We start from the raw sequence: 26,185 nt of genomic DNA, 5'->3' as shown, positions 1-26,185 counted from the left end.
TCAATACTGAACAATTCTGATTTTAGAATCTGGCAGTTTATTAATCGCGAAATTCCAGGTTAAAAATAGACTATGGACTTTCAATTGTAAACGAGATTTTGAACGAGATTTTGAACGGGCAAAGTCCCTAACACTCACACTGTCAATCATACTTGTTTATCAATCAAATTTAACCGCAAGCAAATACAAGACGCGCGTTCATGCACTATACTGACGCGTTCATGCAATTACACAACACAAAGGCGGGGTAGGCCACATACTTGTGTACCATGTAGTTATTAATGGTAATGACAGGTACCGGAGGATTTAAACCATAACGAGATCAGGGCGACCAATCACAAGCCAGATCCATTTAAAGATGCATTACATCATGGCCAATTTTAGTAGGCCAGATTTCCGACAAACTCATCCATAGAAGATCATAGACAGCCGTGTTAAGCATCTCTGACCGCAATCCAAAGTCAGTAGTCCACTTGGGAAGCTAACAAACAGAGGGAGTAGGGTGACTGAAAAGAACAGATGTGAAAATCTATCAATTGTGCACACATTAATTAAATCAGAGTTTTAAGCTTAAATACAATATCCAGAGTATGCACAATGGGCAAGTGGACTACGGGGTAGTCTAAATGCAGATAAGCACATATATATACAACAAAGTTTACCAGGTGTATGGTCACCATACATACGATTGTATATACTGATTGTATTACTGTGATTCAATCTCTAGCAAGGTTTACTTGTGTATGTTTTGTCATGTATGACTTTGTACGACTTCTGATCAGTACTGTATAATTGCTCATTTTCACGGGGATTTTATTGTTGCTAATTTCACAAATGGAGTTCCAACCACTAAGTTAGCACCTCGTGAAAATATGTAATGATGTATAAGAAGCTTAGGGCAGGATTTGGCAATGGTGAAAATGATAAATTCCTAAATGACGCTCTCACTCAAATTTGTAAAAATAAATGTACTCAAATATTACCACTTGGACAGTATTACCATATCTTGGCTGTACATTTCTTGAGATAAACCTTGAGATTAAGATTTGTAATAGAATAGCGTAAAACCTTTGTTTGAATGTCATTTAATGTTTTTTCAATTATTGTTTCTTCATAGCTTACAGAAGCAACTCATGAAACACTATCCAACGTTACAGGTGAGTCACCCAGTTATGTACAAGAATATAACTTGCATTTATTAGAATATTTTCAAAGCAAATTGCTACCAGAAAGCAAAGCCCTCACTTTTTAATCATCCAAAATAGCTGTGACTCTCAAATTTTCTTTCTAATGATATTTTCTTTTGCTTACCTCACAAGCAAAATTGTGTTTGCATCTTGAATGGCAAGGGAAAATTAGGATTCAATATTGATCATAACGGAATTAAGAGGGGGAGTTTGTATGTGGCATTTGAAAGTATTCTATCAATTTGTCCAATTTTGTAGGTTGTCTCCTCTGTAGGATATTTTCTTCCCAGCAATCTTGTTCTGTGTGCAATTCAATTTAAATCCACCTCAGTTACAGTCAGAGAAACACAAGAGTAAATTACATTAAAGGTGGACTTTGAATTGAAAGAAAATGGGAAGCAATTTTTACTTTAATGTGTTTTTCCTTTTTTGTTTCAGAGTATTGCATTTGGTTCCAATCCAGATGAGACATTACGTTTATTTTTCCCATCATTGCTTGCCCGATGTACTCCAGCTAGACCAGAGCCACTCAAAACTGAGGTAAGAAAACATGTTGTATTTGTCTGGTGTATCTGTGTTCTCACCAATTTTATTGTACACATGATTGGTCAGTTTCTTATGCTCAACAAGATAGCCCAAGTGAACCACATACTGCTATTACCTTTTATAATTAGAGAATAAATGTATTGTTTTTAACCGCTGGAGTGTATCTATCGTCTCATATAACACGGGCGACATTATTTTTGGCATAAAACAATGATGTCGCCTGTGTTATATGAGACGATAGATGCACGACAGCGACTAAAAACAATACCTTTATTCTCATTCTTAAACACTTCAATTCAAATAAAAATATCATAAGTATTACCAAATTATACCCAGGGCTTTAAATCGATTAGTCCTGTTGTTGCTATGCGCCTCCGATTGGTTCAAATAGCGAGTACGCGTAGCACATCGATTCACACGCGCTGACCCGTGTGATATCGTGTCATATCACACGGGTAAGAACTAATAAGATTGCAGGAACATTCTCAAGTGTTTAAGAATGAATAATCAAATACCACAAGTTTAGGTTTAGCAAATCGGTTATAATTTGAGAGGTGCATACAAAGAACAGGTGGTGCTAGGATCACAATGCTACATGACATAGTTAGCAAATTTGGATTCAATCAGCCAATCGGGACGCCACTTCTTTGTTCATACACAACGTATGCGCTAAAGTGGTCAAAAAGTACCAAACTTCTGTGACATCTAGTGTATTTACATGCTATTTCCCATACTCATTATAACTTGGCATACTAGCACAACTAAAGGTACCTGATATCATACTATTTTTCCAGTTGAATTCATTGAATGTACATACAAAAAAATGTAGACATTTTCTAACACGAATTGAACAGCAAGACAAAATATGACAGGTTTCGTGCAAAGCTGATTATTCTTATTGTGAATGTATTTTTCAGCTTCTAAGATGTTTAGTAATGTGTCTGCATCAAGACCAGCATTGCTTCAGCAAATGGAGGCAGATGTTTGTCAACAACATGGCCCAGTCTGGAGTGCTCATGACACATCTGTTGAACCAGTGGGATCATGTACAGAGAAAGGCAAGTTTTTATTTATTATTCATCACTGTGGCATAAAAATACGAAAAATATTTGAACAAAATATTGCACATCTTCAACAATGATGTAAACAGAATTAACAAAATACGAAATAAATAAAAAGCAGCTCAAAATTGTAATGAGTAGGTTGGGATGAACAGGTGCATAAGCACCTTTAAGACTGTGCCAGGATCAGAACTAGGAAAAGCTCACTACAGGATCAGAACTAGAAAAATAAGTATGTAAAAAACCCACTAAATTGGTCTATAAATTTACTGACCACTAAGCACTATATCCAGTTTCATCAGTGGAATAATTAATTAGACTTTTTCATAATAAAGTAAATCCCAGTAGAAATAAACCTTTTGTTATGCAGGCTTTAACATTATTTTGAACTTAATTTCTTGTTTTTATTCTCTTACTATAATGTATATTTTAAATGTAATTGCTGTATGTTGAATTATTTCCTGAATAAAGTCAATCAAATAATCAATCAGTCAATCAATCAATCCATCAATAAAACCGTTTTTATTTGTAGATGAATAAGAAGATGCTTAGAGAGACGGTGAAAGCATTTAGTCTGACAAATGAAGAATTGGCCGAGGAAAAGACTGGACATCAAGATTACGAGGAGTGTAAATTGGCATGCAGGGTAAGTAACAGAGCTGGGTGCAGTAGTGCTTGTCTCTGATTGATGATACCTAAAGTCAGGGTACTGTTGAAAACAATTTGAATGTAAATGAACTGTTTCAATCTCCTGACAAGTGGTCACTTCTGTTTGTGTATAAAAAAATTTAAAAAAGCGCAGTGATTTATAGTGCGCTACGCACAGGCACAACGCCTAGACGTTGATCCACAAGCCTCAGCACACTTTACAGGTTGTCGCTGACCACTATGGCCCCACATCATTCCATAAACCATTAAACTACAATTCAGGGAATTTGCTGCTTCAAGAGCGCACACCCTAGACATTCCACAAATAATCATCGCAACCAGGATCAGCTCCCCGAGTTTCGTACGGGTTACAACGAGACAAATTAGCAGTGAGTTCCTTGTCCAAGGGAATTTCAAGCTAACTCAATTTTTCCACGAGAGCATACTAGGCACCACCAGGGTTCGAACCCGCAACCTCTCGCACCATAGTCGAACGCCTTATCGATTGAGCTAACTTGACTGCAAGGGTGCGTCAGTGTGTGCGTGCAAATGAAGATGCGCACAAGACTTTCCACATGTAAATCGGTAAATGAGCCCCCTCCTTGATTCGGGGTCTGCAGTTTGTTGCAGTTGCATGCCAAATGCATTTTGGAGATACTGGGCGTCTTAAAAAAAGGTTACATGTAGATTTTGAAAATAATCCATGTTTATATGTTAATATAACGTACTTTTCATGACATAATCTATGTACCCTCTACGAGTACCCCTGTGAATATCAAGTTCACAACTTGCCTATTTAGCATGCATTCCTGAGCAAGCTGTTTATGTGACATGGTGCAACATGCTGTTCATTACCACCATCACAGCCACAGTGCATTTGGCGGCGCATTTGAGTTGGCCCAGCCATAGCATGGCAGATGCAGCATTTTATTCTGATGAGCAGAGAATAAAAGTTTTATTTCAATTGTTCAGTCAGACATGTACAATATTCTTACAGTAATGCAGCAACACTTTCAACTCAACGATATTTTGATAGTTAGTCACTCTTGACACTCCTGTCATCTTGCGCTCATAAGTTAAGTTGCTTTTAAGATATGCAGTTGAAATTTAGCAGATAATTACAAGAAGGATAAATAAATGATATCTGAAAAATGGCATTGTTATATTGTACCATTACAAAATGTGGTTGAATTTCTACATGTAACCTTTTTATGGGACACCTTGTACGTAAGCAATTGTGCACTAAAATTACCAAACACAGTTGGTAGGAATATGTCGTACTGGGTATCATACATGTACACAGCTAAACACACAAAAAAATGTGTTATTTTGGTCCTGAAAAGGAGTTCCAAAAATACCCTATCCTTATGACTCTGCAGGGCATATGAGCTGTTGTATAAAAAAGAAAAAGAAAAAAAAGAAGGTTTTATTTCAAACTCTAATGGTGACCCGCAGGTCAAATTGCTAGAATTGTTCATTAAACACACCTAAACAGACACAATGCAATTTGCAGGCAGCAGCTGCTTAATCAGCGCCAATATTGCAACAAATAAACAAACAACTATACAAACATCCAATCCAACCCAACCCCATCCCCCAGTAGGCAATGAGGATAAAGTGCCTTGCCCAAGGACACAACACGTTGGCAAGAGCGGGGCTCGAACTCACAACCTATGGATTATGAGTCGGGCGCCTTATCCACTCGGCCACACATGCTCCCACACGTGCTCCCTGATCATTTTACCAAGAAGAAAATTATTTCAAGAATCTCTTCCAATTACAGGACTTCTTGGAAATATGGTGTTCTTGCTAATGCTAAATTGACAGGGCGTATGAGCTGTTGTATTTGATTATTTTACTAAGAAGAAAATTGTTTGGAGAATCTCTTCCAATTACAGGACCTTGGAAAGATGGTGTTCTTGCTAAATTGGCAGGATGTTATTGGCATGTCTATTGTCTTGTCACCAGTTTGATTGAGGGTCAAAACCGATAAATCGGTAGTTCTTGTGTCGCACACATTGAATTATATAATTTTCACAAATGCTTTAACTTCCATTGTTAATTTCTTTTGTATAATCAAACAACCAGACTACACTCAGAAAAATGGTTATGTTTTTTAATCTTGCATTAATTCCTTTTATAAACTATGGCAGGTTGTTTGAGGGATTTATGGTCAAAACACTGTGTTGCAGGTGAAATATTTTTGATATTATATATTGCTTATTCTTAACCAATCATGCATTCAGTTGAACAAATAATCTATACTGATACAAAGCAAATGCCATGGCCTACTTTGAGTCTTTAAAAATACCATCGAAATATGTCGCAAGGTTTCATGAAACCTACGTTACCCCGATATGTTAGCACATATCTTAGTGGTTGCAAACACTGAAATTGAACCAAAGTCCTTAAATATATATGGTTTATCACATAAATTATATGATAGTAATGTTTTCAGGTCCTCATGATTTATGTATTTGAGAAAAAAATCCTAGGAAATTCGAAAATTTGGACCGTATGGTTAAGAAATGTAACATACGTTACCATAAAGTGCAGGATTAAAAAAAAAAATGTATCCTAATTGTAAGTTTCATCCAAATTTTTCTACTCTTTTTTGAGGCAATCAATTCCTCTTTAAAAAAATTTCTTTTTGAACTAAAAGGCAATATTGCAATTAGTTTATGCATTGTCAACAAAATAGCTTGCAGTACTCCTTTCAATCTGATAGTAAAGTATGTTTCATTTAGTAACATAAGTTACCCATAGAAAACACATCCAGGGGGATTGTTGAAATTGATGTAAAAATAAAAGTTCACAAGATTTGATCGTCATATTTTCCAGAATGAAACTTAAAAAGACTATGATTTATGAATAAAAAGGAGGAGTGTAGAGATAGTGCCGATTTATTGGATTTGACCCTTGAATACTTTCTATTTTGTTTATGAATGATGTTTTGCAAACTTCTCTCCCACTAAGAAAATTCCAAAAAACACTATTCTTATGACTGTGCAGGGTGTATGAGCTGTTGTATCTGATCATTTTACCAAGAAGAAAATTATTTAAAGAATCTCTTCCAATTACAGGACCTCTAGGAGAGATGGTGTTCTTGCTAATGCTAAATTGACTGGATGTTATTCAGTTTAATTGAATATTTTCTATTTTTGTTTGTTCATGATGTTTTGCAAACTTCTCTCCCACCAACAGAGTTCCAAAAACCACTATCCTTATGACTGTGCAGGGCGTATGAGCTGTTGTATTTGATTATTTTACCAAGAAGAAATTTGTTTGGAGAATCTCTTCCTTGGAAAGATGGTGTTCTTGCTAAATTGGCAGGATGTTATTGACAGTTTGATTGAATACTTTCTATTTTGTTAGTGAATGATGTTTTGCAAACTTCTCTCTCACTAACAGAACCTCTTAGGGAGGATGTGCAGATTTGAAGTTGATGTTCTTGCTAATTGACAGGATATTATTGACATATGTGACCAGCTCCAACAAAACCCGGAACAAGTCGCCAGACATGTTTTTGAGTTATAGGCCTTCAAAAGATGCCATTCCCATAAAAAAATGAAAATTTGGAATTCTTAATTTCATGGTATTTGACTGTGGGACTAAGTGGACTTTTAAATCCTTGAAAGTTCTTATTGAAAAGAGGTTTATTTAATCAATAAATAACAGTTGAACTATGATAAATACTATTCAGTCCTGTGTAAGGCAGGAAAACTAATTGGCCCATTACTCAGAATAGCCATTTGGCAAATATAGCAAGGTATCATTAACAAAATTATCCATATCTTGAAAAGTATTGATGCTATTTATAATTTTAAAGCTTATTGTCTAGTGCTTACATTTGTATTCAAATCAATAAATATCAAAAATGCGACTTGTTCCTGGTTTTGTCAGAGCAGGTCACATATGTCCCGTCATCAACTTGATTGAATAATTTCTATTTTGTCACGAATGATGTCTTACAAATTTCTTTCCCACTAACAGAACCTCTTAGAAAGGATGTGCAGATTGAAGGTGATGTTCTTGCTAAATTGACAGGATATTATTGACATAATGTGCCGTCATCAACTTAAGGGATCTAGAATGAGCGTTTATGGCATTTCGACAGTATTTTTTGTGGGACATGAGAGCACCTCAGACCAAGGGTGAAAATAAGAGCGTGTGAACCAGGGGCCACTTTGGCAAAAAAAAGTGGCCCCTGGTTCACCAAGATTTGGGAGTGAACCAGGGGCCACTTTGGATGAACCAGGGGCCACTTTTTTTTTTAAAATTATTATTTCAAGTTTGGGGATCTAAAATAAAAGCACTGCAGTATAATGTTATTAAAAAAATAAAAAATAAATTAATTAAAAATTACACTGCAGTACGCTCACATAACATGTGCTCTCTGCAGTGCACCTCCCCACTACACAGTGCACAGACTGTGCGGTGTTGTACAAACTTTATTGCTCAAATAAAATGTTAAAGTGCATTTCCGCCATGATATTCCATCACTAGTCGCTATGATAAATTTTCTCATTTCCATGTCAGTTTTGTTACGAAACGTGGTCAGAAAAAGGTGCAAAAACTTGGCGAAAACTCAATCAATTTCCATAGTTTTTTCTGTATGTGACGGCCATTTTAATATTTAATGGGGTCATGGTTCATGTTCATGACGTCATCCCCACGGAAATAGTCGATAGTTTACCGAAAATCTTCGGGGTAACTCCATGAATGAAATCTTTCCCCGAGTCCAACTCGTGGTAACGATCGAAAGCTGCCGATAACTAAATTACAATAATTTATGCAGACTGACCTGGGCACTGAATTCTACGTGCGTACGCAGTTCATGATTTTAAAATGATGTTTTCGTCAACAAAACTTGTTAAGCTTACAGTTAATTTCTACTTAAATTTTAGAGTCAGGTAGTGTTGGAGACGTACGAGCGCCACTTGGGAGAAAATGGGTGTCGCCCGTCTATATTATTTAGCCTTGTCACGAGCGCACTTGCCTGGTTTCTGGGGGCCAAACGGCGCCCGTCGCCCGCTTAAAATCACCCTTGCCTCAGACGTATCGAATTGCATTCTGAATACGAAGCATGTCTCTCTGATATCAAATAATTTTCATTTTTTGAAATTCACGATATAATACTAAATTTTATGACAAATTATTAAAATTTGATATTTTTCACAATTTTGATATATAATAGTCCTCGAAGTAAATTTTATAAATCTAATGATATATTCTTAAAGTGTATGTAGCTGTGAGGAAAAGCCGACGATCAATCGAAAATTTTGACCTTTTATATTGAAAATACGGATTTTTTCCCCAAAAAGACCTAATTTTTTTGGTGTTTTGGGGAAAAAAATCCATATCTTCAATACAAAAGGCCAAAATTTTCAATTGATCGTCGGCTTTTCATCCCACCTACATACACTTTAAGTATAAATCATCAGATTTATAAATTTTACTTGAGTACTGTTAAATATCAAAATATCAATTTTTAATGATTTGCCATAAAATGTGTATTACATTGCGAATTTCAAAAATCAAAATTATTTGATATCAGAAGGACATTCTTCAGTATTCAGAATGCGATTCGATATGTCTGATGTGCTCTAATGTCCCACAATAAATACTGTCCAAACGTTCATACCCCTTAATTGAATACTTTCTATTTAATTTTGTCACAATGAATGAAGTTTTGCAAACTTCTCTTCCACAAACCAAACTTCTAAGAGATTATGCACAGATATGAATTAATGTGTTTGGCATATGCCGTCATCAACTGAATTGAATACTTCCCATTTCTGATGATATTGTCTAGGTAAATACTGTTTCGTACATCTTTCCTTTCCACCGACAGGACCTCCTGGAGAAGATGAGCGGATTTGAGTTCCCATGGAAACCAGTCATTTTGGTCACCATGGTAACAATGATAGGCTTTATGCTGTATGACTTTTATGTGCATACTGGCTTCCAGGGTTCGTATACGGAGAATTTCCTAGTGAAATCAGGGCTGATGGCGATTAGTATGCAGGCTTGGCAGAAAATAGCTCATTATGTGGGAGTCACCTGGATGTAAGTACATGGGTGGGAAAAAACTTTGTGTGTTCTTTGATGTGGTTCTTATTTATTTTATTAATCTTTTTTTTTAACAATTCTTAAAAAACATTTAGTATTTTTGTAGATTTGTGCATCTTAAGAGTAAGTGTGTTGAGGAATTTAAACTGTGAAAGTTGCATGTGTGTTTTGTAGGTCTTGTGATATGTGTACATCCATATCAAAACGATGCACTTGTCGGCTGCTACATGTGTCTCATTTCACATAATAGCTAGGAATAAATATCAGACTCATCTGAAGTGGACATCACTTCAAATCATCCCCAAGTCACATGGTTTAGGAATATGTTCTCTGTATTTCTAAATCAAGTGACTTCGGTATAATTTGAGGTCACTTCCACTTGAGATGAGTCTGGTATTTATTCCTAGCTATTATATAAAATGAGACACATGTAGCAGCCGACAAGTGCATCGTTTTGATATGGATGTACACATATTATAGTGGTAAGGCTAAAAGTGCTAGATATTTTTCAAATTTTGTTAGAAATTCCCACAACCTACAAGTCTAAGGGATCTGAACTGAAGCCAAGTTTTGAAATATAATCAAATTCACATGGATTACTACCACTGAATTTTGAAAAAGGATTATAAAATATTACAAGCTTACTGTTGTAAAGTCACCTTAACTCCAATAGTACAGCCAAGTGGTAAAGTGCTAGATATTTTTCAAATTTTGTTAGAAATTCCCACAACCTACAAGTCTAAGGGATCTGAACTGAAGCCAAGTTTTGAAATATAATCAAATTCACATGGATTACTACCACTGAATTTTGAAAAAGGATTATAAAATATTACAAGTTTACTGTTGTAAAGTCACCTTAACTCCAATAGTACAGCCAAGTGGTAAAGTGCTAGATATTTTTCAAATTTTGTTAGAAATTCCCACAACCTACAAGTCTAAGGGATCTGAACTGAAGCCAAGTTTTGAAATATAATCAAATTCACATGGATTACTACCACTGAATTTTGAAAAAGGATTATAAAATATTACAAGTTTACTGTTGTAAAGTCACCTTAACTCCAATAGTACAGCCAAGTGGTAAAGTGCTAGATATTTTTCAAATTTTGTTAGAAATTCCCACAACCTACAAGTCTAAGGGATCTGAACTGAAGCCAAGTTTTGAAATATAATCAAATTCACATGGATTATACCACTGAATTTTGAAAAGGATTATAAAATATTACAAGCTTACTGTTGTAAAGTCACCTTAACTCCAATAGTACAGCCAAGTGGTAAAGTGCTAGATATTTTTCAAATTTTGTTAGAAATTCCCACAACCTACAAGTCTAAGGGATCTGAACTGAAGCCAAGTTTTGAAATATAATCAAATTCACATGGATTACTTCCACTGAATTTTGAAAAAGGATTATAAAATATTACAAGTTTACTGTTGTAAAGTCACCTTAACTCCAATAGTACAGCCAAGTGGTAAAGTGCTAGATATTTTTCAAATTTTGTTAGAAATTCCCACAACCTACAAGTCTAAGGGATCTGAACTGAAGCCAAGTTTTGAAATATAATCAAATTCACATGGAGCACTACCACTGAATTTTGAACAAGGATTATAAAATATTACAAGCTTACTGTTGTAAAGTCACCTTAACTCCAATAGTACAGCCAAGTGGTAAAGTGCTAGATATTTTTCAAATTTTGTTAGAAATTCCCACAACCTACAAGTCTAAGGGATCTGAACTGAAGCCAAGTTTTGAAATATAATCAAATTCACATGGAGCACTACCACTGAATTTTGAACAAGGATTATAAAATATTACAAGTTTACTGTTGTAAAGTCACCTTAACTCCAATAGTACAGCCAAGTGGTAAAGTGCTAGATATTTTTCAAATTTTGTTAGAAATTCCCACAACCTACAAGTCTAAGGGATCTGAACTGAAGCCAAGTTTTGAAATATAATCAAATCCACATGGATTACTACCACTGAATTTTGAACAAGGATTATAAAATATTACAAGCTTACTGTTGTAAAGTCACCTTAACTCCAATAGTACAGCCAAGTGGTAAAGTGCTAGATATTTTTCAAATTTTGTTAGAAATTCCCACAACCTACAAGTCTAAGGGATCTGAACTGAAGCCAAGTTTTGAAATATAATCAAATCCACATGGATTACTACCACTGAATTTTGAACAAGGATTATAAAATATTACAAGCTTACTGTTGTAAAGTCACCTTAACTCCAATAGTACAGCCAACTTAAAAGGGTGCAATTGGCGACCGAAAAGTTCATCTTTTTACATTTATCTGAACACAAAATGGGCTATTTCAGTTGCATACACACTTATGGAAGACATGATCTTAATCTCCCACACAGGGAGTGTAGATTTTTAAATGAAGCCACCCATTCAGGTAATCCCATTTGACATTTACATTCCCTGTGTAGGAGATAAAGGTCATGTCTTCCATAGGGGGTGTAAGGATTTCAACTAGAATAGCCCAATGCCATCAGTAAACACAATTATTAAGACAATAGTCAAGTCAAATAGATATTTACATAAATACTCTATTCAAATATTTAATTGAGCCAGCCTAAGGTTGTAATAGACCTTTTCAAAGAACACAGGTCATGCATGACCATCAAAACATTCAACCAATCAATTTCTGGCGATTTGAATGTGTACATGTATTCAACAACTTGGTTGACACAGTATTCAAAATGCTGCAACAAGCATGAGCAACTTGATTGGTGTGAACAATCATACCACGCCACACACTCATTGATCGTGCTGTCGCCAGTGTCTTATTGCTTGTTGACCGCATATGACATCTTTCTGAATTTCCAAATTTAGTCCTTTACGGGGGTACTACACCCCTGTGGTAAATTTGTGACTATTTTTGCATTTTTCTCAAAAAATAATAACACACTGGTAGCAAAAGTTATGTATATTATTGGGGCAAGGAATCCAATTACTACACTGAAATTTCAGTGACTCAAGACAAGCGGTTCAGTATATATGATCGGAATTGAGGTACATCCTAGCGGTACCTTATTTCTTATCATAAATAACGAATCACTTGTCTTGGGTCACTGAAATTCCAGCGTAGTAATTGGATTCCTTGCCCCTATAATATACATAATTTTTGTTACCACTGTGGTATTAGTTTTTGAGAAAAATGCAAAACTAGACAAAAAATTTATCGAGGGGTGTAGTACCCCCTTAAATACATATGTGTACTATAGGGACCTAGTTTTTGACTAGTTTCTCTTTCTTTTAGGTGGTTGAATGAGAATGTGCCAGTGTATTACAGTCGAGCCACCGAGATCTGTCAGCCTTACCTAATCCTAGCATGGCAGAAATTACATGCGGCTTGGTTATGGTGTGTTGATTTGACGATGCCACTTTGGACGTGGTTGGCAGAACATATCCCATTGTTAATTGACTGGGTAAGTGGTTTATGCTAAATAGGGTCAAAATAAAAGTTGCTTGCTTGTCCTCGTCCGACCGACCGTCATGGCAGTCCTGACCATAGAACCCTTTTTTTTTGTCATGAACTTTTAAAAAACTTAAAAGATTCAAAAGATATGTTGTAAAAACCATTTCCTGCATGTTTCCCCCTGTCCAGTTGTACCTGGCTGATGAGGGTTTCATTATTTTGTATTATAATTCTCAGCGTCAACACAAGTAAAACACTGTTGAACTTAAAATTGCAGTATTTTAAGTCTGCCAGATATGTACATGATAAATAAAGTAGAGTTTACCTTGAATTTGTCTTTGGTGGAAATTCTGTGGTCAGTGAGTGTTTTACATACAAACAAGTACTTCACATTATACTTTTGGTACTTGGAAAAAAAGATATAAGAAAAAAAAAACTTTTCTTGACCGACCAACCCAACTTCTGAAAGTGATCTATGGACAAGCAAATAATTTTTTTGGCCTAGTTTAAAAGCTAAGAATTTATGGGAATATGATTGGAGACTGAGCAAATAAATGAAAACTTCAAAATTGATGTATATAGAATATACTGTTCATTGCTAATTGCGGCCATCAATTTTTTGCGTTTAAGAAACGGTCTTGTTCCCAAAATTTACTATTTGTAAATGGGTAGCCCATGACTTGTATAATCTATTGCGATGCTGTTTGGATCAGTTCCAGTTGAAATCAATAAACCCCCTATGGAAGACATGACCTTAGTCTCCCACACAGATGCTATCAATGGAGTCCCCCATTCAGGTAACTCCATTTGAAATTCGCACTCTCTGTGTGGAAAATTAAGGTCATGTCTTCCATAGATTTCAACTGGAACAGCCCAATTTTTGAAGTACCAACATCTTGCTGCCCCAAGATTCTAAAATCAATTCTAAAATTAATTTAATGTTTCCTTATAGAAGTCCATATCAGTGAAATAAGTTTCCAATATGATAGGAAATATTAAATTCTGGTCATGTTTACTAACCTAGAATCCTCCAGCCTACAAGTAGAGTACCTAAATAGTTTCAAATCATATCAATGTAAACCAGTTGGTGTAATACAAAAAAAAATGTAAATAGGTGTGAAGTCTGTATTACTTCAAGCATGTTTTACAACAGTTCAGTGTGTGAATAAACTGTTTAAAAACTTTGTGAAAGGAAAAACAACTGTATTTTCTTCAGGAATATTCTAAACAAATTACCCCCCCCATTTTAAAGATAAGATTATGTTGGTCAGGTGAGGTCATACAAAACATTTTTGTAGCCATATTTTGATTTTTGGGTACTGTGTGACAGACAATGTTATGAATATCCACAATTTATTTCTGTCTTTTCAGATTTTAGACAAGCTACCTGTTGTATGGGATACGATACAGTACTATGGCAGTATTGTGTGGAACTTTATCCACCCTTACGCGGTGGCCGCATGGACATTTATTAATCCTATACTACAACAAATTGTAGAATTTTTAGTTCATTATGCTACGTTAGGATGGACAACCGTATCGCCGTATGTAAATCAAACATGGAATTCTTTACAGCAAACATTTAGGTAGGTTCAACCATGGACGAAAAGATAACAGACCGTGTACAAGCAGTCAAAGTCTCAGCATCACCCGATAATGAGGGCTGATTGTTCCATGAAACTGCTACACACTTGCCACATATTTTTAAGGTCTATCGCATAATCGCAAAAGCACGCAATGCTCTAAATTGAACAATTGGCCCTCATGAATATGCAAGAATTCACAGCATACAATGCACAGGGACTTTGACTGTTGATACATGGTCTGTAGTAGTCTGTGGGTTCAACAGTTTATGGGTATTTCTATTACTTCGATGGGATCCAACTATGATTTCCACTTGGATGTTAAGGATCCAGCACTCACTGCACGTCATCATTATGGTATGGGTTCAGGGGTCACTTTAGGGCCCTCGGAGGGTCGAGGTCAGTGCTTATAAAACAAGGATTTTAGTTTATTACACTGATGTGATGGGCGTATCATTTCAACATGGTGTATCAAGGATCCAGCACCCATAGCAAATACAATCATCATCATCATTATGGTAGGGGTATAGGGGCCGCTATAGGCCCCTGGGTGGGGCCAGGTCAGAGCTATAAAAACACAAGGATTTTAGTTCATTTTGGAGTGGTTTGATAGACATGTAAGAAATATCAGGGAAAATTTATTCTTGTCAATCCTCATTTCTGTATGGCAATTTAATTTTGTTTTTTCCTCAATGGGCAAAGAGCACGTGAAGAGTTCTGATGCAAAATGTAATGAACATCATTTTCAAACTTTTTTGAGTTACGGCCACCAACATGTGCCATATAACGCTGGTTTTTAAATTGTAAATTGTTGAAACTATGATCAAATTTTCTTATTATTTTCTTTATATTTGACAGTTATCTGAAATTTTAACAAATTGATATATCAGTCATTTGTAAATTTTCTTGTTATAAAATCCAAATAAATATTGGGTAAAATGATGTATAGCAGTTTTTTTAAAACTGAATTCTTCAGTTGTAATTTTACCTGAATGAAATGGAATTTATTAAGTTTTTTTGTTGGTTTTAAATTGATTAAATCAATAACCAAATTTAAAAGATGTTGTAAAAATGCTTTCTCTGTTCATATCTGTAAAATAATATCATTTGGAAATTTGTTAATGATTGTTATCTTATTCTTTATTTTATTCTTTATTGTGTAATAGATTGAAGTTTGTCAAAATAAACAAATTTATGGCAATTAATGCTATGTTGGGCTGTTGAATCACAACATGCGCCTTTAAAGTGCGAAGATACATGTATATTTATGATAGTACGGGTCTAATTAATGACATTTCTATGCATGACCTAACAAGTATTCCTAATCCCCTCCTACCACTTTGGTTTCCTTCATTCCAATGTTCACCTCTTTCTGTTTTAGTTTACCTCCACCACCAATGCCCCCACCACTCCCACCCCAAAAACATCCATAGCACTTGCCATCACCACGTTTTCGTTGTTGCTAAGTGCCGCCCGTGTTTCTTCCGTTTCAGTAGTAGTCCGATGAAGTAACCGTGGGAATCCTGTTCTGGTCATGGTGGCATACAAGACTTTCTTGCGGCTCTTCTGTCATTGATACTCTTACATTTTCTCTTGACATCGGTCCTGGAATGTTTACTTATTTACAACTTTGGGTTTCATCTTTATGTAAAATATTGTAATATCAGCTTGTGTGCCAAGTAAGATCGAGTTACAGAATTAGAGAAGGAGAACCAAGACTCCCTATACCGCCACGTACAGTTGCGCCGTCAGCTATGGGGAGAAGATTGGGGGTATTCGGGTCCTTGCCGACGGTGCGCGGAGACGAACGAAAACAATTCTGCATCTCATCTGAAGCGTCTTGGTACTCGCGTGCAGGTCGCATCAAGTGCGTCTCTCAAATGCGCCCATCATCCATGTCGCGCTTGCATGACAACAAATGTCTTGAGCGCATTCCGAGGGAAAACGAATGTGCCCAATTTTTGCTTGCTCTATACCTGTATCAAGATGGCGGTTGAGTCCTGGTTCTCTGGTTTTAATTCTGTGGATCGAGTGCATAGTATTAAGATATTGTCTATAATAAGTGCAGCTGCTAAACTCCCAAAACTGGGAATCATTGTGCACTTTGTGATAAAGGCATGATGGTTGCCACACATGAAGTACAAGGTCCAAAGATGTTTGACAATTTGGAGCCTTCACAAATGGTCACTGAGGTTAGAATTTGAAAATGCTCCAATATTGTTGAAATTGGTACCAAATTATTCGTCTGATCACAAGGATTTCAAAAATGTATAGTTTGTGCTATATATTTTTACCCCAGTATGATCTTTCATGACCTTGACTAGGAGTCAAATCCAAAGTAACTCGACATCTTGGAATAAACTTGGGATGTACTTCATGTGTGGAACCATTGTGCTTTTATCACAAAGTGCACAATGTTTCAGGTTAGCAGTTGCATTGAATTGGCAGTGTGCTCAGATATCCCTACAAACATTTATGTAACATTTTCAAAATGCACACGCAGGTTGCCAGTAAAATTGACACAAACAAAACCTTGTGATATAATATTATTATATGTTACCAAAAGAATTATTTTACAATAACATTATCGCAATTTTTTTTGATAAAGAATGTTCTAATCGTTTTGAAAAATGTTTCAAAAGATTGTTTGCTGGGATATCAGTACAATTGTTTCATTGTTTTGTGAATGTGCTCTATGTAAGTTGAATTTAATGACTTACTTGCGGCTGTTGCCTTTTAAAAGAAGCCTCGAAGGGCAGTTGTTGAATACCCATTTAGGTAACCCCATTTGAAATTCACCCCCTGTGTGGAAGATTAAGGTCATGTCTTCCATATGGGGTGTATGGATTTCAAATGGAACCGCCCAATGTACAATCTACATCTTTCCATTGTCAATCAAATTAATGTGAAAATATTTTGTGCATGGGTATTCAACAACTGCCCCATTGAGGCTTCTTTAAAAAGGGTATTTAACATTAAACCCATTTTAAGATATACTAAAAAGGTGTATAAATATTGACAAGAAACAGTATTTTTATGGCTATTATGCTTCTGGAATGAAAGTGGAGATGCTTCAAGACTCGGTGATTGTCATCAGTTCCTCTTTATGTCATGAAAAATATTTGCATTGATATTTTTTCAGTTACAGTAATGTGAGAAAACTAGGGAACAAAATGGTTGAATTTTGAAGTAATGTTGAAACATTGGCAATGGAATTGCGATCTAGAATGAAAATAAAAATTGTGATCAAATGTCATATTGTTTGCTGTTGAGCATCATGTGGTACCATTAGTTTCTGGGCTAATTTGAAATCCATGCGCCCCTTATGGAAGACATGACCTTACTTCAAATAGGGCTACCTGAATAGGTGGCTCCAGTTAAAAATCTATACCCCCTCCCCTGTGTGGGAGATTTAGGTAATATCTTCCATGGGGTGTATGGATTTCAACTGGAATAGCCCAGTGGTATGCAGTAGATAACAACATTGCCATTGTTTATAGAGCTTAAGCATTTCTCCAGCTTTTACACCACTGATGTTAGTAGAGCTTTCTCATTCATTGAGTGTGCATTTTCAGCAGACAGTGCTCGTGAATTATGATAATAAGTATATGCAGTTCCAGCCAAATGACAGTAAGCACTTCTAGTGTTTAAAATAAGTAAAATTGATTCAAGAGAACCAATGTGATGCTCAAGTTATGGTATAGAACCAATAGTTCTATTATAGTTCTATAGAAACCAAGTTTCGGAACAACTACCGTAACATGGTTTATTGAGCTTATAATACAAACTCTTGCCTATCCTTCATGTTAGCCTACATAAATTGAACCTATTGTCATAACATTGTGGGATTTTACAGCTTTATTCCATAAGCCATATAATCCCTGTCTTGATACTACACTGTGTAGGCTTACATGAAGGTATACCTAAAGTGTGTTATAGTACATGCATTGTGTCCATTGCCTCGTTTGTTGCACATGTGATTCCTTACAATGAAAGTTACCTTATGTCGTCCTACCTAAACCTCAAAAATCAATCCAGAGTATGCAACAAAGTCAAAAATCCATTTCTATAAGACAATTTATGATGAGATTAAAATAATTCTGACTTGCCGTATAAATGAATTGTGTTGTATATTTCGGCTAACATAAGGTACCCTTTGTTGTAACGTGTCCGAGTGTTATGCTTGTAACGTGTATGAAAAACAATGTACAACACCAAGAAAGAGTCGAGTGTGCAGCTTATAACTCATTACTATATGATTACTTGCCAAAATATATTTTTAATCTGTACAGGATGTAGGATTATGTTGTATCATGATATGGTATAGATTGAGAAGTTAGATCATTACAATTATGCTGTTGAGTTTGTGTGGACTTAAGGCCCATTCATACTTTACATGTCAACTTTGTTTATAATTCACTGCTCAGTAGGCCTTCTGCAATGGGCTATTCCACTTGACATTTCTACACCCTCATGGAATACATGAATTTAATCTCACACATAGATAGATTTTAAATGGAGGCCCCATTCAGGTATCCCTATTTAAAATTCATACTCCCTGTGTGGAAGATTAAGGTCATGTCTTCCATAGGGTGTGTAATGTGTATGGATTTCAACTGGAATGGAACAATAGAATAATGCTCAATGCAGTATTTCTCTATATCATTGCAACCCTGTGACTGTTGGTTCCGTTACATTGCAGTGATTCTGTCGGGTTTTTATCACAATCTATCCTAAGATATTGCATATTTTTTTGTGAATTTTGCTGCTGGTGCATGTACATGTAAAATGCAGAATTGCATCCTAAATTTTTCATTCCAGTCCAGGATAATGCAGTATCCAAATAAGCAAATCCATTATACATGCACCGTTGTCAAAACACTCGCAAAAACTTCATCATCATCAGTACATTTAATGCTGCACACTGCAAATGCTGTAACGTATGAACACACTTATACCAGAAACATGTTAAATTCTCAATGATGATGCATATTAATGATCGACCCAACGTTTATTACTTTAAACAGGTAATCTTTGCCAGTTTCCTCCATTCTTTGTTATTAATTTGGTGCTGGGATGTTTTGATATATTTGTTCTTCACTGATTGTTCACATATTTTTTTGGAAATCTTATGCACCTTTTATTTTGATGCAAAAAATTTAAACGAGGTAATTAAGGGAACAAACTACAAGATCGATTAAGCCGTATGAATGTATCTAATTTTGATTTGATTTGTTCGGGTTTTTGACAACCCTGGATAACCCAAGAAAGCCTCTATTGAAGCTTATTTCCATTGGGGTCCATTTGAACACCGGGACGGGTTGGGAACAGTCAGGGGTTAACACCCTACTCTTATCGAAACTGGCTGCGAGATACATGTACAGGTATGGCTCTCTGTACACGGGACCGACGGCTTAACGTCCCCTCCGAAGGACGGAGTACTTTCATGATTCATTTACCCAAATCTAAATGAACCATGGGGAGAGCGGAAGTCTGAATTTAATCTACAGAAGTTGCCAATTAATTTCAGACTTTTTTCCAAGTCAATATCCCAGCAAATCGCCACCGCCGGGAATCGAACCCGGGACCTCATGCACTAAAGGCAAGTACCCTAACCATTGCGCCACGCTCTCTTCCCCCCTCCTTTGAGAGGGAAGAGATTAAAATATTGATGATGTTTCTTGTGTACTCGTTCAGTTTCATTACAAGAAGGGGTCAGCCTCGTAACAAATTTTGGTACAATTTAATGGTTTCATTGATCTTTCTGTTTGTTCCCTAACAGAGTCGGGTGATATATTTTCATAAGAAAATCTTCAGGTACATTACACCTTCGCATAATTAAGGAATGCTTTGTTTATGTATCAAGTTAATATAATTAAAGACAGAGATAAAAAGAATTTATCGCGTCTGATGTCACTGTCAATTACGATCCTTGATTGGTTTACACAGGTTAATAGCGCGTAAAAGGAAGACCGATCTATCTGGTACTGATCGGAGAAAAGGAATAGCAGCAAATGGCGAAAAATTATGTACTTTTACAGGGCAAAAAGCAGCTCTTCTAGGCATTGTTGACATGGTGCCTTCGCGAAAGAAAGTTTCCTACTATAAAGACCCAACTTTTGAGATGGTTTGTATGTTTGAAGGTGCAAAATTAACAACAAGACACCCAGTTATACCGCCACATTCAGCAAGCCATCATCACGACACTTGTAAACAAACTGTGCTCGAATTTGATTGACAGATGACGTCAGACGCGATAAATTCTTTTTATCTCTGTCTTTAATTATAGCTCTTCTTCTTCAGAGAGAAGAGTGTGTATTGGTGAATATTCATGTAACAATATGAGCCTTGTGAATATTCATGTAATAATATGAGCCTTGTGCTTTTAAAGTTGAAAAAATATTTCATTCGTAAATATATTGTAATTTATTTTTCAACATGTTTTAATAGCAAACAAAATTAATATAATAGTACAATATATTTGAGAATTCTTGAATTGAAAATTGACATAATTAACTTTTCCTACCAGTTAATGACAATAAAATTGTTTAAAATGAACTTCATGCCATTGAGTGATGTATATTAAGCAGATTAATGTAAGATTAGTGATTGTTTTACAAATAACATTTCAAGAAAAAGAGGCGAACACTACCCTTTTGTGACTACAATCATGGAAAAAATGTTGCCACACTGACTGTCTTTTTGGTGAATCTCTGGTCTTGCTCCCCCAATACAATGTTGGATAAAGCTAGGTTGTCAACAGATCTACGGGACCCTCTAACATTGAAAGAGGAAGGGTGGGGTGGGTAAAGGGCAGTCTGTACTACAAATGCATTCCTGATATCGTTTCACTCACCTTCATACTATTGATATGGCACACATTTTAAATTGTTTTGATCAAGTGTGCCAACATTTTTTTTTGCTGATTGTAGATAAATATCAGTGTGATTTCCAAATCAAGTTACTTACTGCCAAGATCAATCAATTTTAGTATCATAAAAAATTATACTTTGAGAAAAATATATGCTATAAGTAGCACAACCAACAGAGTGACATGCATTGGTGACATGGGCGCTGGTAGTAAATTCCAATTTTCTTTGCTTTACCTCAATTGTTCGGGACAAACTTAAAAGGGGACATATCCGACAGTATTTAAAGCTAACATTTCATGGAAAAGAAATACTAATCTGACTATTTTTTATGGAAATGTTACAATTTGGCTTTAAGGAAAGTTTATGGCGTATTCAGAAAAACAAGCAATTTTGCATCCGATAAAGATAAAAGTTGTGCATGTTTGTAGCTCTGTCAACACAATGAGTGAGTGGTAACATGCAGCCTTTCAAATGAAGTCTTTCAAATGAAGCCTTTCAAATGAAGCCTAGTCTGCAAATGTCACACACAAACAGCAATTAGTTTCAAATGCAATCTTGGGAAACTATGAAAGTCAAAGTTTGCTGTGTCAATAGCCCTTTGAAATCTAGGTTACAATTATCTTTTACAATACTGGATTGTTTTATTTCAGTAGGGTTTGATCTCTAGTAACTTACACTTGATTATTATTGACCCAACATTCTTGTTAGATTACAGGTATGTTCTCTCATAATGGGGAATAATCTGGATTGTTTCACTTTGGATCTGGATTGTTTCACTTTACCAAAGTGCACATTTCTCTGATATGTTGATATAAATTTGAGGTTCTGGTTTGATATAACACAATACTTATTAAGTTTTAATATGGAAAGTTAATTTTTGCCAATAGATTCAGTTCTTATATAGAACTATAGGATTTATTATCTAGACAAGGGACAATAAGATCTTTATTTCCATCAATATGTTGTTGTTTTGCTTTGAACCTCATAATATTAAGGTCCGATTTCTCGATGTTTGGCTAGTTGTCAGGCTTTGTAAGCCAGTAGGCTAGCCCTACCAATGTGGATGCATTTAATTGATTGATCTTTCTAGGTGATGTATGATGTGAAATTGTAAGTGTTGGTATGTAGGACTAATTGGGTTTAAGCCTTATGGCTTAGGAAGCCTGACCACTAGCCATGCTTCAAGAAACAGGCCCAAACAGTCTTGACACCTGTGCTTGCAAAGAAAATATTGAGGGTATAGTACAAGAAGGTCCTACCTGCAATAGCTGCCCTGTGGGCATCTGACAATATGTTCATTCATTCTATATTGCACACATCTAAAATATGACACCTGGCAGCTATTACAGATGAGGCTTTCTTGCAATATATGGAATCTGAGATCTTTATAAGAAATATTCAGAATGTACTTTGTAAATCAGATTTAGAGGGTAGAGCCAAACATTTCAGTTACTGTAAATGTCAAAATAACTGGTAGAATGGACAGTCAAGGAGGTGGACTTTCTAAAATGATCCACCTCTAATATTTTGATCTTAATAAAATATTAAATGTAAGAAAGGTATTTATTTGAAAAAATCTGAAATGTTTAATTCCACAATTTGTTGGAAAAACATGGTTTGTTCTAGAGTCATGTTTATTTCAAATAAAATAAAATATTTCGTTTATGGTGTTATCTCTTGTCTGAAGTAGTGATTTATTTGTGTGTATATTATGATCCGATTTGTTAATTCAACTTATATGTGACAAAACATAGAAACACACACGCATTACAAACTAGCGCACACTATCAAATTAATGATGCTTAAGGGATCTAAAATGAGCGTTTATTGCGTTTCGACAGTATTTTTTGTGGGACATGAGAGCACCTCAGACTTATCAAATTGCATTCTGAATACTGAAGCATGTCTTTCTGATATCAAATAATTTTCATTTTTGAAAATCACAATATAATACAAATTTTATGACAAATTATAAAAATTTGATATTTTTCAAATTTTGATATATAGCAGTCCTCGAAGTAAATTATATAAATCTAATGATATATTCTTAAAGTGTATGTAGCAGGGAGGAAAAGTTATACGAAAGGTCAAAATTTTCAATTGATCGTCGGCTTTTCATCCCACCTACATACACTTTAAGTATAAATCATCAGATTTATAAAGTTTACTTCAAGTACTGTTAAATATCAAAAATATCAATTTTAATGATTTGCCAAAAAATGTGTATTAAGTTGCGAATTTCAAAAAATGAAAATTATTTGATATCAGAATGACATTCTTCGTATTCAGAATGCAATTCGATATGTCTGATGTGCTCTAATGTCCCACAATAAATACTGTCCAAACGTTCATACCCCAGCCCTTAAGAAATATTCAGAATGTACTTTGTAAATCAGATTTAGAGGGTACAGCCAAACATTTCAGTTACTGTAAATGTCAAAGTAACTGGTAGAATGGTCAGTCAAGGAGGTGGACTTTCTAAAATGATCCACCCCTAATATTTGATTTTAATAAAATATTAAATGTAAGAAAGGTATTTATTTGAAAAATCTGAAATGTTTAATTCCACAATTTGTTGGAAAAACATGGTTTGTTCTAGAGTCATGTTTATTTCAAATAAAATAAAATATTTCGTTTATGGTGTTATCTCTTGTTTGAAGATAGTGATTTATTTGTGTGTATATTATGATCCGATTAATTCAACTAATTAAAACATAGAAACACACACACATTACAAACTAGCGCACACTATCAAATTAATGATGCTTAATGCTACAGGATTATACAGGGTACACCACAATAGAAAGGTCTTAGAAGTTGTCTTCTGAAGGTAGCAAGGTCTTAGAAGCTAACTTTTAAATATAGTACGGGCTTAGGTGATATCTTCTGAAGGTTTTAAAAGATGTCTTCTGTGGATAGTAATGTCTTAGAAGCTGTCTTCTGACGGTAGTAAGGTCTTAAATGCCGTCTTGAAGATAGTAAGCTCTTAGAAGTTGTCTTTTGAAGATAGTAAGGTCTTAAAAGCAGTCTTCTGAAGGTAGTAAGGTCTTAGAAGCTATCTTCTGAATTTAGTAAGGTCTCAGAAGCTGTCTTTTGAAGCTAGTAATCTCTCAGATGCTGTCTTATGAAGATAGTTAAGTTTTAGAAGCTGTCTTGAAGGTAGTAAGGTTTTGGAAGCTGTCTTCTGAAGCTAGTAAGGTCTCAGAAGCTGTCTTTTGAAGATAGTAAGGTCTTACAAGCTATCTTGAAGGTAGTAAGGTTTTGAAAGCTGTCTTCTGAAGGTAGTAAGGTCTCAGAAGTTGTCTTTTGAAGGTAGTAAGGCCTTAGAAGCTGTTTTTAAAGATATAGTAAGGTCTTAGAAGCTGTCTTCTGAATGTAGTAAGGTCTGAAAGGCTGTCCTTTGAAGATGGTAAGGTCTTGGAAGCTGTCTTCTGAAGGTAGTAAGGTCTCAGAAGCTGTCTTTTGAAGCTAGTAAGGCCAGCTGTCTCGAAGATAGTAAGGTTTTGGAAGCCGTCTTCTGAAGGTAGGCCTCAAACTATCTTCTGAAGATAGCAAGGTCTCAGAAGCTGTCTTTTGAATATAGTAAGGTCTTAGAAGCTGTCTTAAAGGTAGTAAGGTTTTGGAAGCTGTCTTCTGAAGATAGTAAGGTCTTAAAGGCTGTCTTTTGAAAATGGTAAGGTCTTGGAAGCTGTCTTCTGAAGGTAGTAAGGTCTTAGAAGCTGTTCTGTTTTCTGAAGGTACCGGTAGTAATCTCAGAACTTGTCTTTTGAAGATAGTAAGGTTTCAAACTATCTTCTGAAGATAGCAAGGTCTCAGAAGCTGTCTTTTGACGATAAGGTCTTAGAAGCCGTCTTGAAGGTAGTAAGGTTTTGGAAGCTGTCTTCTGAAGGTAGTAAGTTCTTAAAGGCTGTTCATTGAAAATTGTAAGCTGTCTTCTGAAGGTAATAAGGTCTTAGAAGCTGTTTTCTGAAGATAGTAAGATATCAGAAGCTGTCTTTTGAAGATAGTAAGGTCTTAAAAGCTGTCTTCTGAAGGTAGTAAGGTCTCGGAAGCTGTCTGCTGAAAATAACAACATCTTAAAAACTCCCAAAAAATAGTCGAATCCTAAAACTATCTTCTGAAGACAGCAATCGTACAGGTATATTTTATGAGGATAGAAATCCTCTGACCCCACCGGATGGTAATGAAAAAGTAGGCCTGGTTGACCATGCAGTAAATGATAACCGACTGGCGAGGTCAGTCAGTTCGTTTGTCCAACAACTTCGCCACCACTCGTTTTGTTTGTGCCAGGAACTGGCAAACTTGTCATTCTGCATCTACACGTAATTTTCCCTATATCAAAAATGGATCTCAAACGAGGTAGCAACAGGAAGACGATAACTTAACGCCCAAATTAGACTATGTTTGACTTTCAGTGATGTGTGCGTTATATAGACCTTTATCGTGTATGGAATATTTTGGGCGGCATTTTTACAATTGTCCCATCGCTATTGCCATAAGAAGTTTTTGGCAACACTAAACGGTCAGTACGAACGTCGACAGACACCGTCTGAAAGACTTGAAATGATGGCCAACGACGGCGATTGAGTAGAAAAGACAATTTTCTGTAACTTTTGGCTCCTGTCTAACCATTGTTTAAAACTACTGGACCATCGTGGAGATTTGTCTCCCCCGGGTTGTCTCCACAAGGCAGCCTGCTCTAAAGTGAAAGACGAAATCTGATTTTTTTTTTCTCGTTTGTTGCGGGAGCTGAGTTTTGATGAAATCATGTTTTTGTTGATTTTTGAT

General features: G+C 35.6%; 1 protein-coding gene across 1 annotated transcript in view; it reads left to right on the top strand.

Annotated features, from left to right (window-relative positions):
- LOC140137756 (transmembrane protein 214-A-like) overlaps nucleotides 1-17,306 on the top strand; it is a 33,260-nt gene extending 15,954 nt beyond the window's left edge. Inside the window, 8 exon segments of the mRNA XM_072159521.1 lie at nucleotides 1,118-1,157; nucleotides 1,626-1,727; nucleotides 2,651-2,791; nucleotides 3,327-3,440; nucleotides 9,297-9,511; nucleotides 12,784-12,952; nucleotides 14,314-14,528; nucleotides 16,019-17,306. Of these exon segments, the coding sequence (XP_072015622.1) occupies nucleotides 1,118-1,157; nucleotides 1,626-1,727; nucleotides 2,651-2,791; nucleotides 3,327-3,440; nucleotides 9,297-9,511; nucleotides 12,784-12,952; nucleotides 14,314-14,528; nucleotides 16,019-16,037 (1,015 nt within the window). The 3' untranslated portion in view covers nucleotides 16,038-17,306.
- Nucleotides 17,307-26,185: the final 8,879 nt, after the last annotated feature.

Source organism: Amphiura filiformis, chromosome 17, assembly GCF_039555335.1.
Source record: "Amphiura filiformis chromosome 17, Afil_fr2py, whole genome shotgun sequence".
Taxonomy (NCBI): domain Eukaryota; kingdom Metazoa; phylum Echinodermata; class Ophiuroidea; order Amphilepidida; family Amphiuridae; genus Amphiura; species Amphiura filiformis.
The sequence above is the reverse complement of the archived record's forward strand: the minus strand, read 5'-3'. Positions and strand labels throughout refer to the sequence as shown.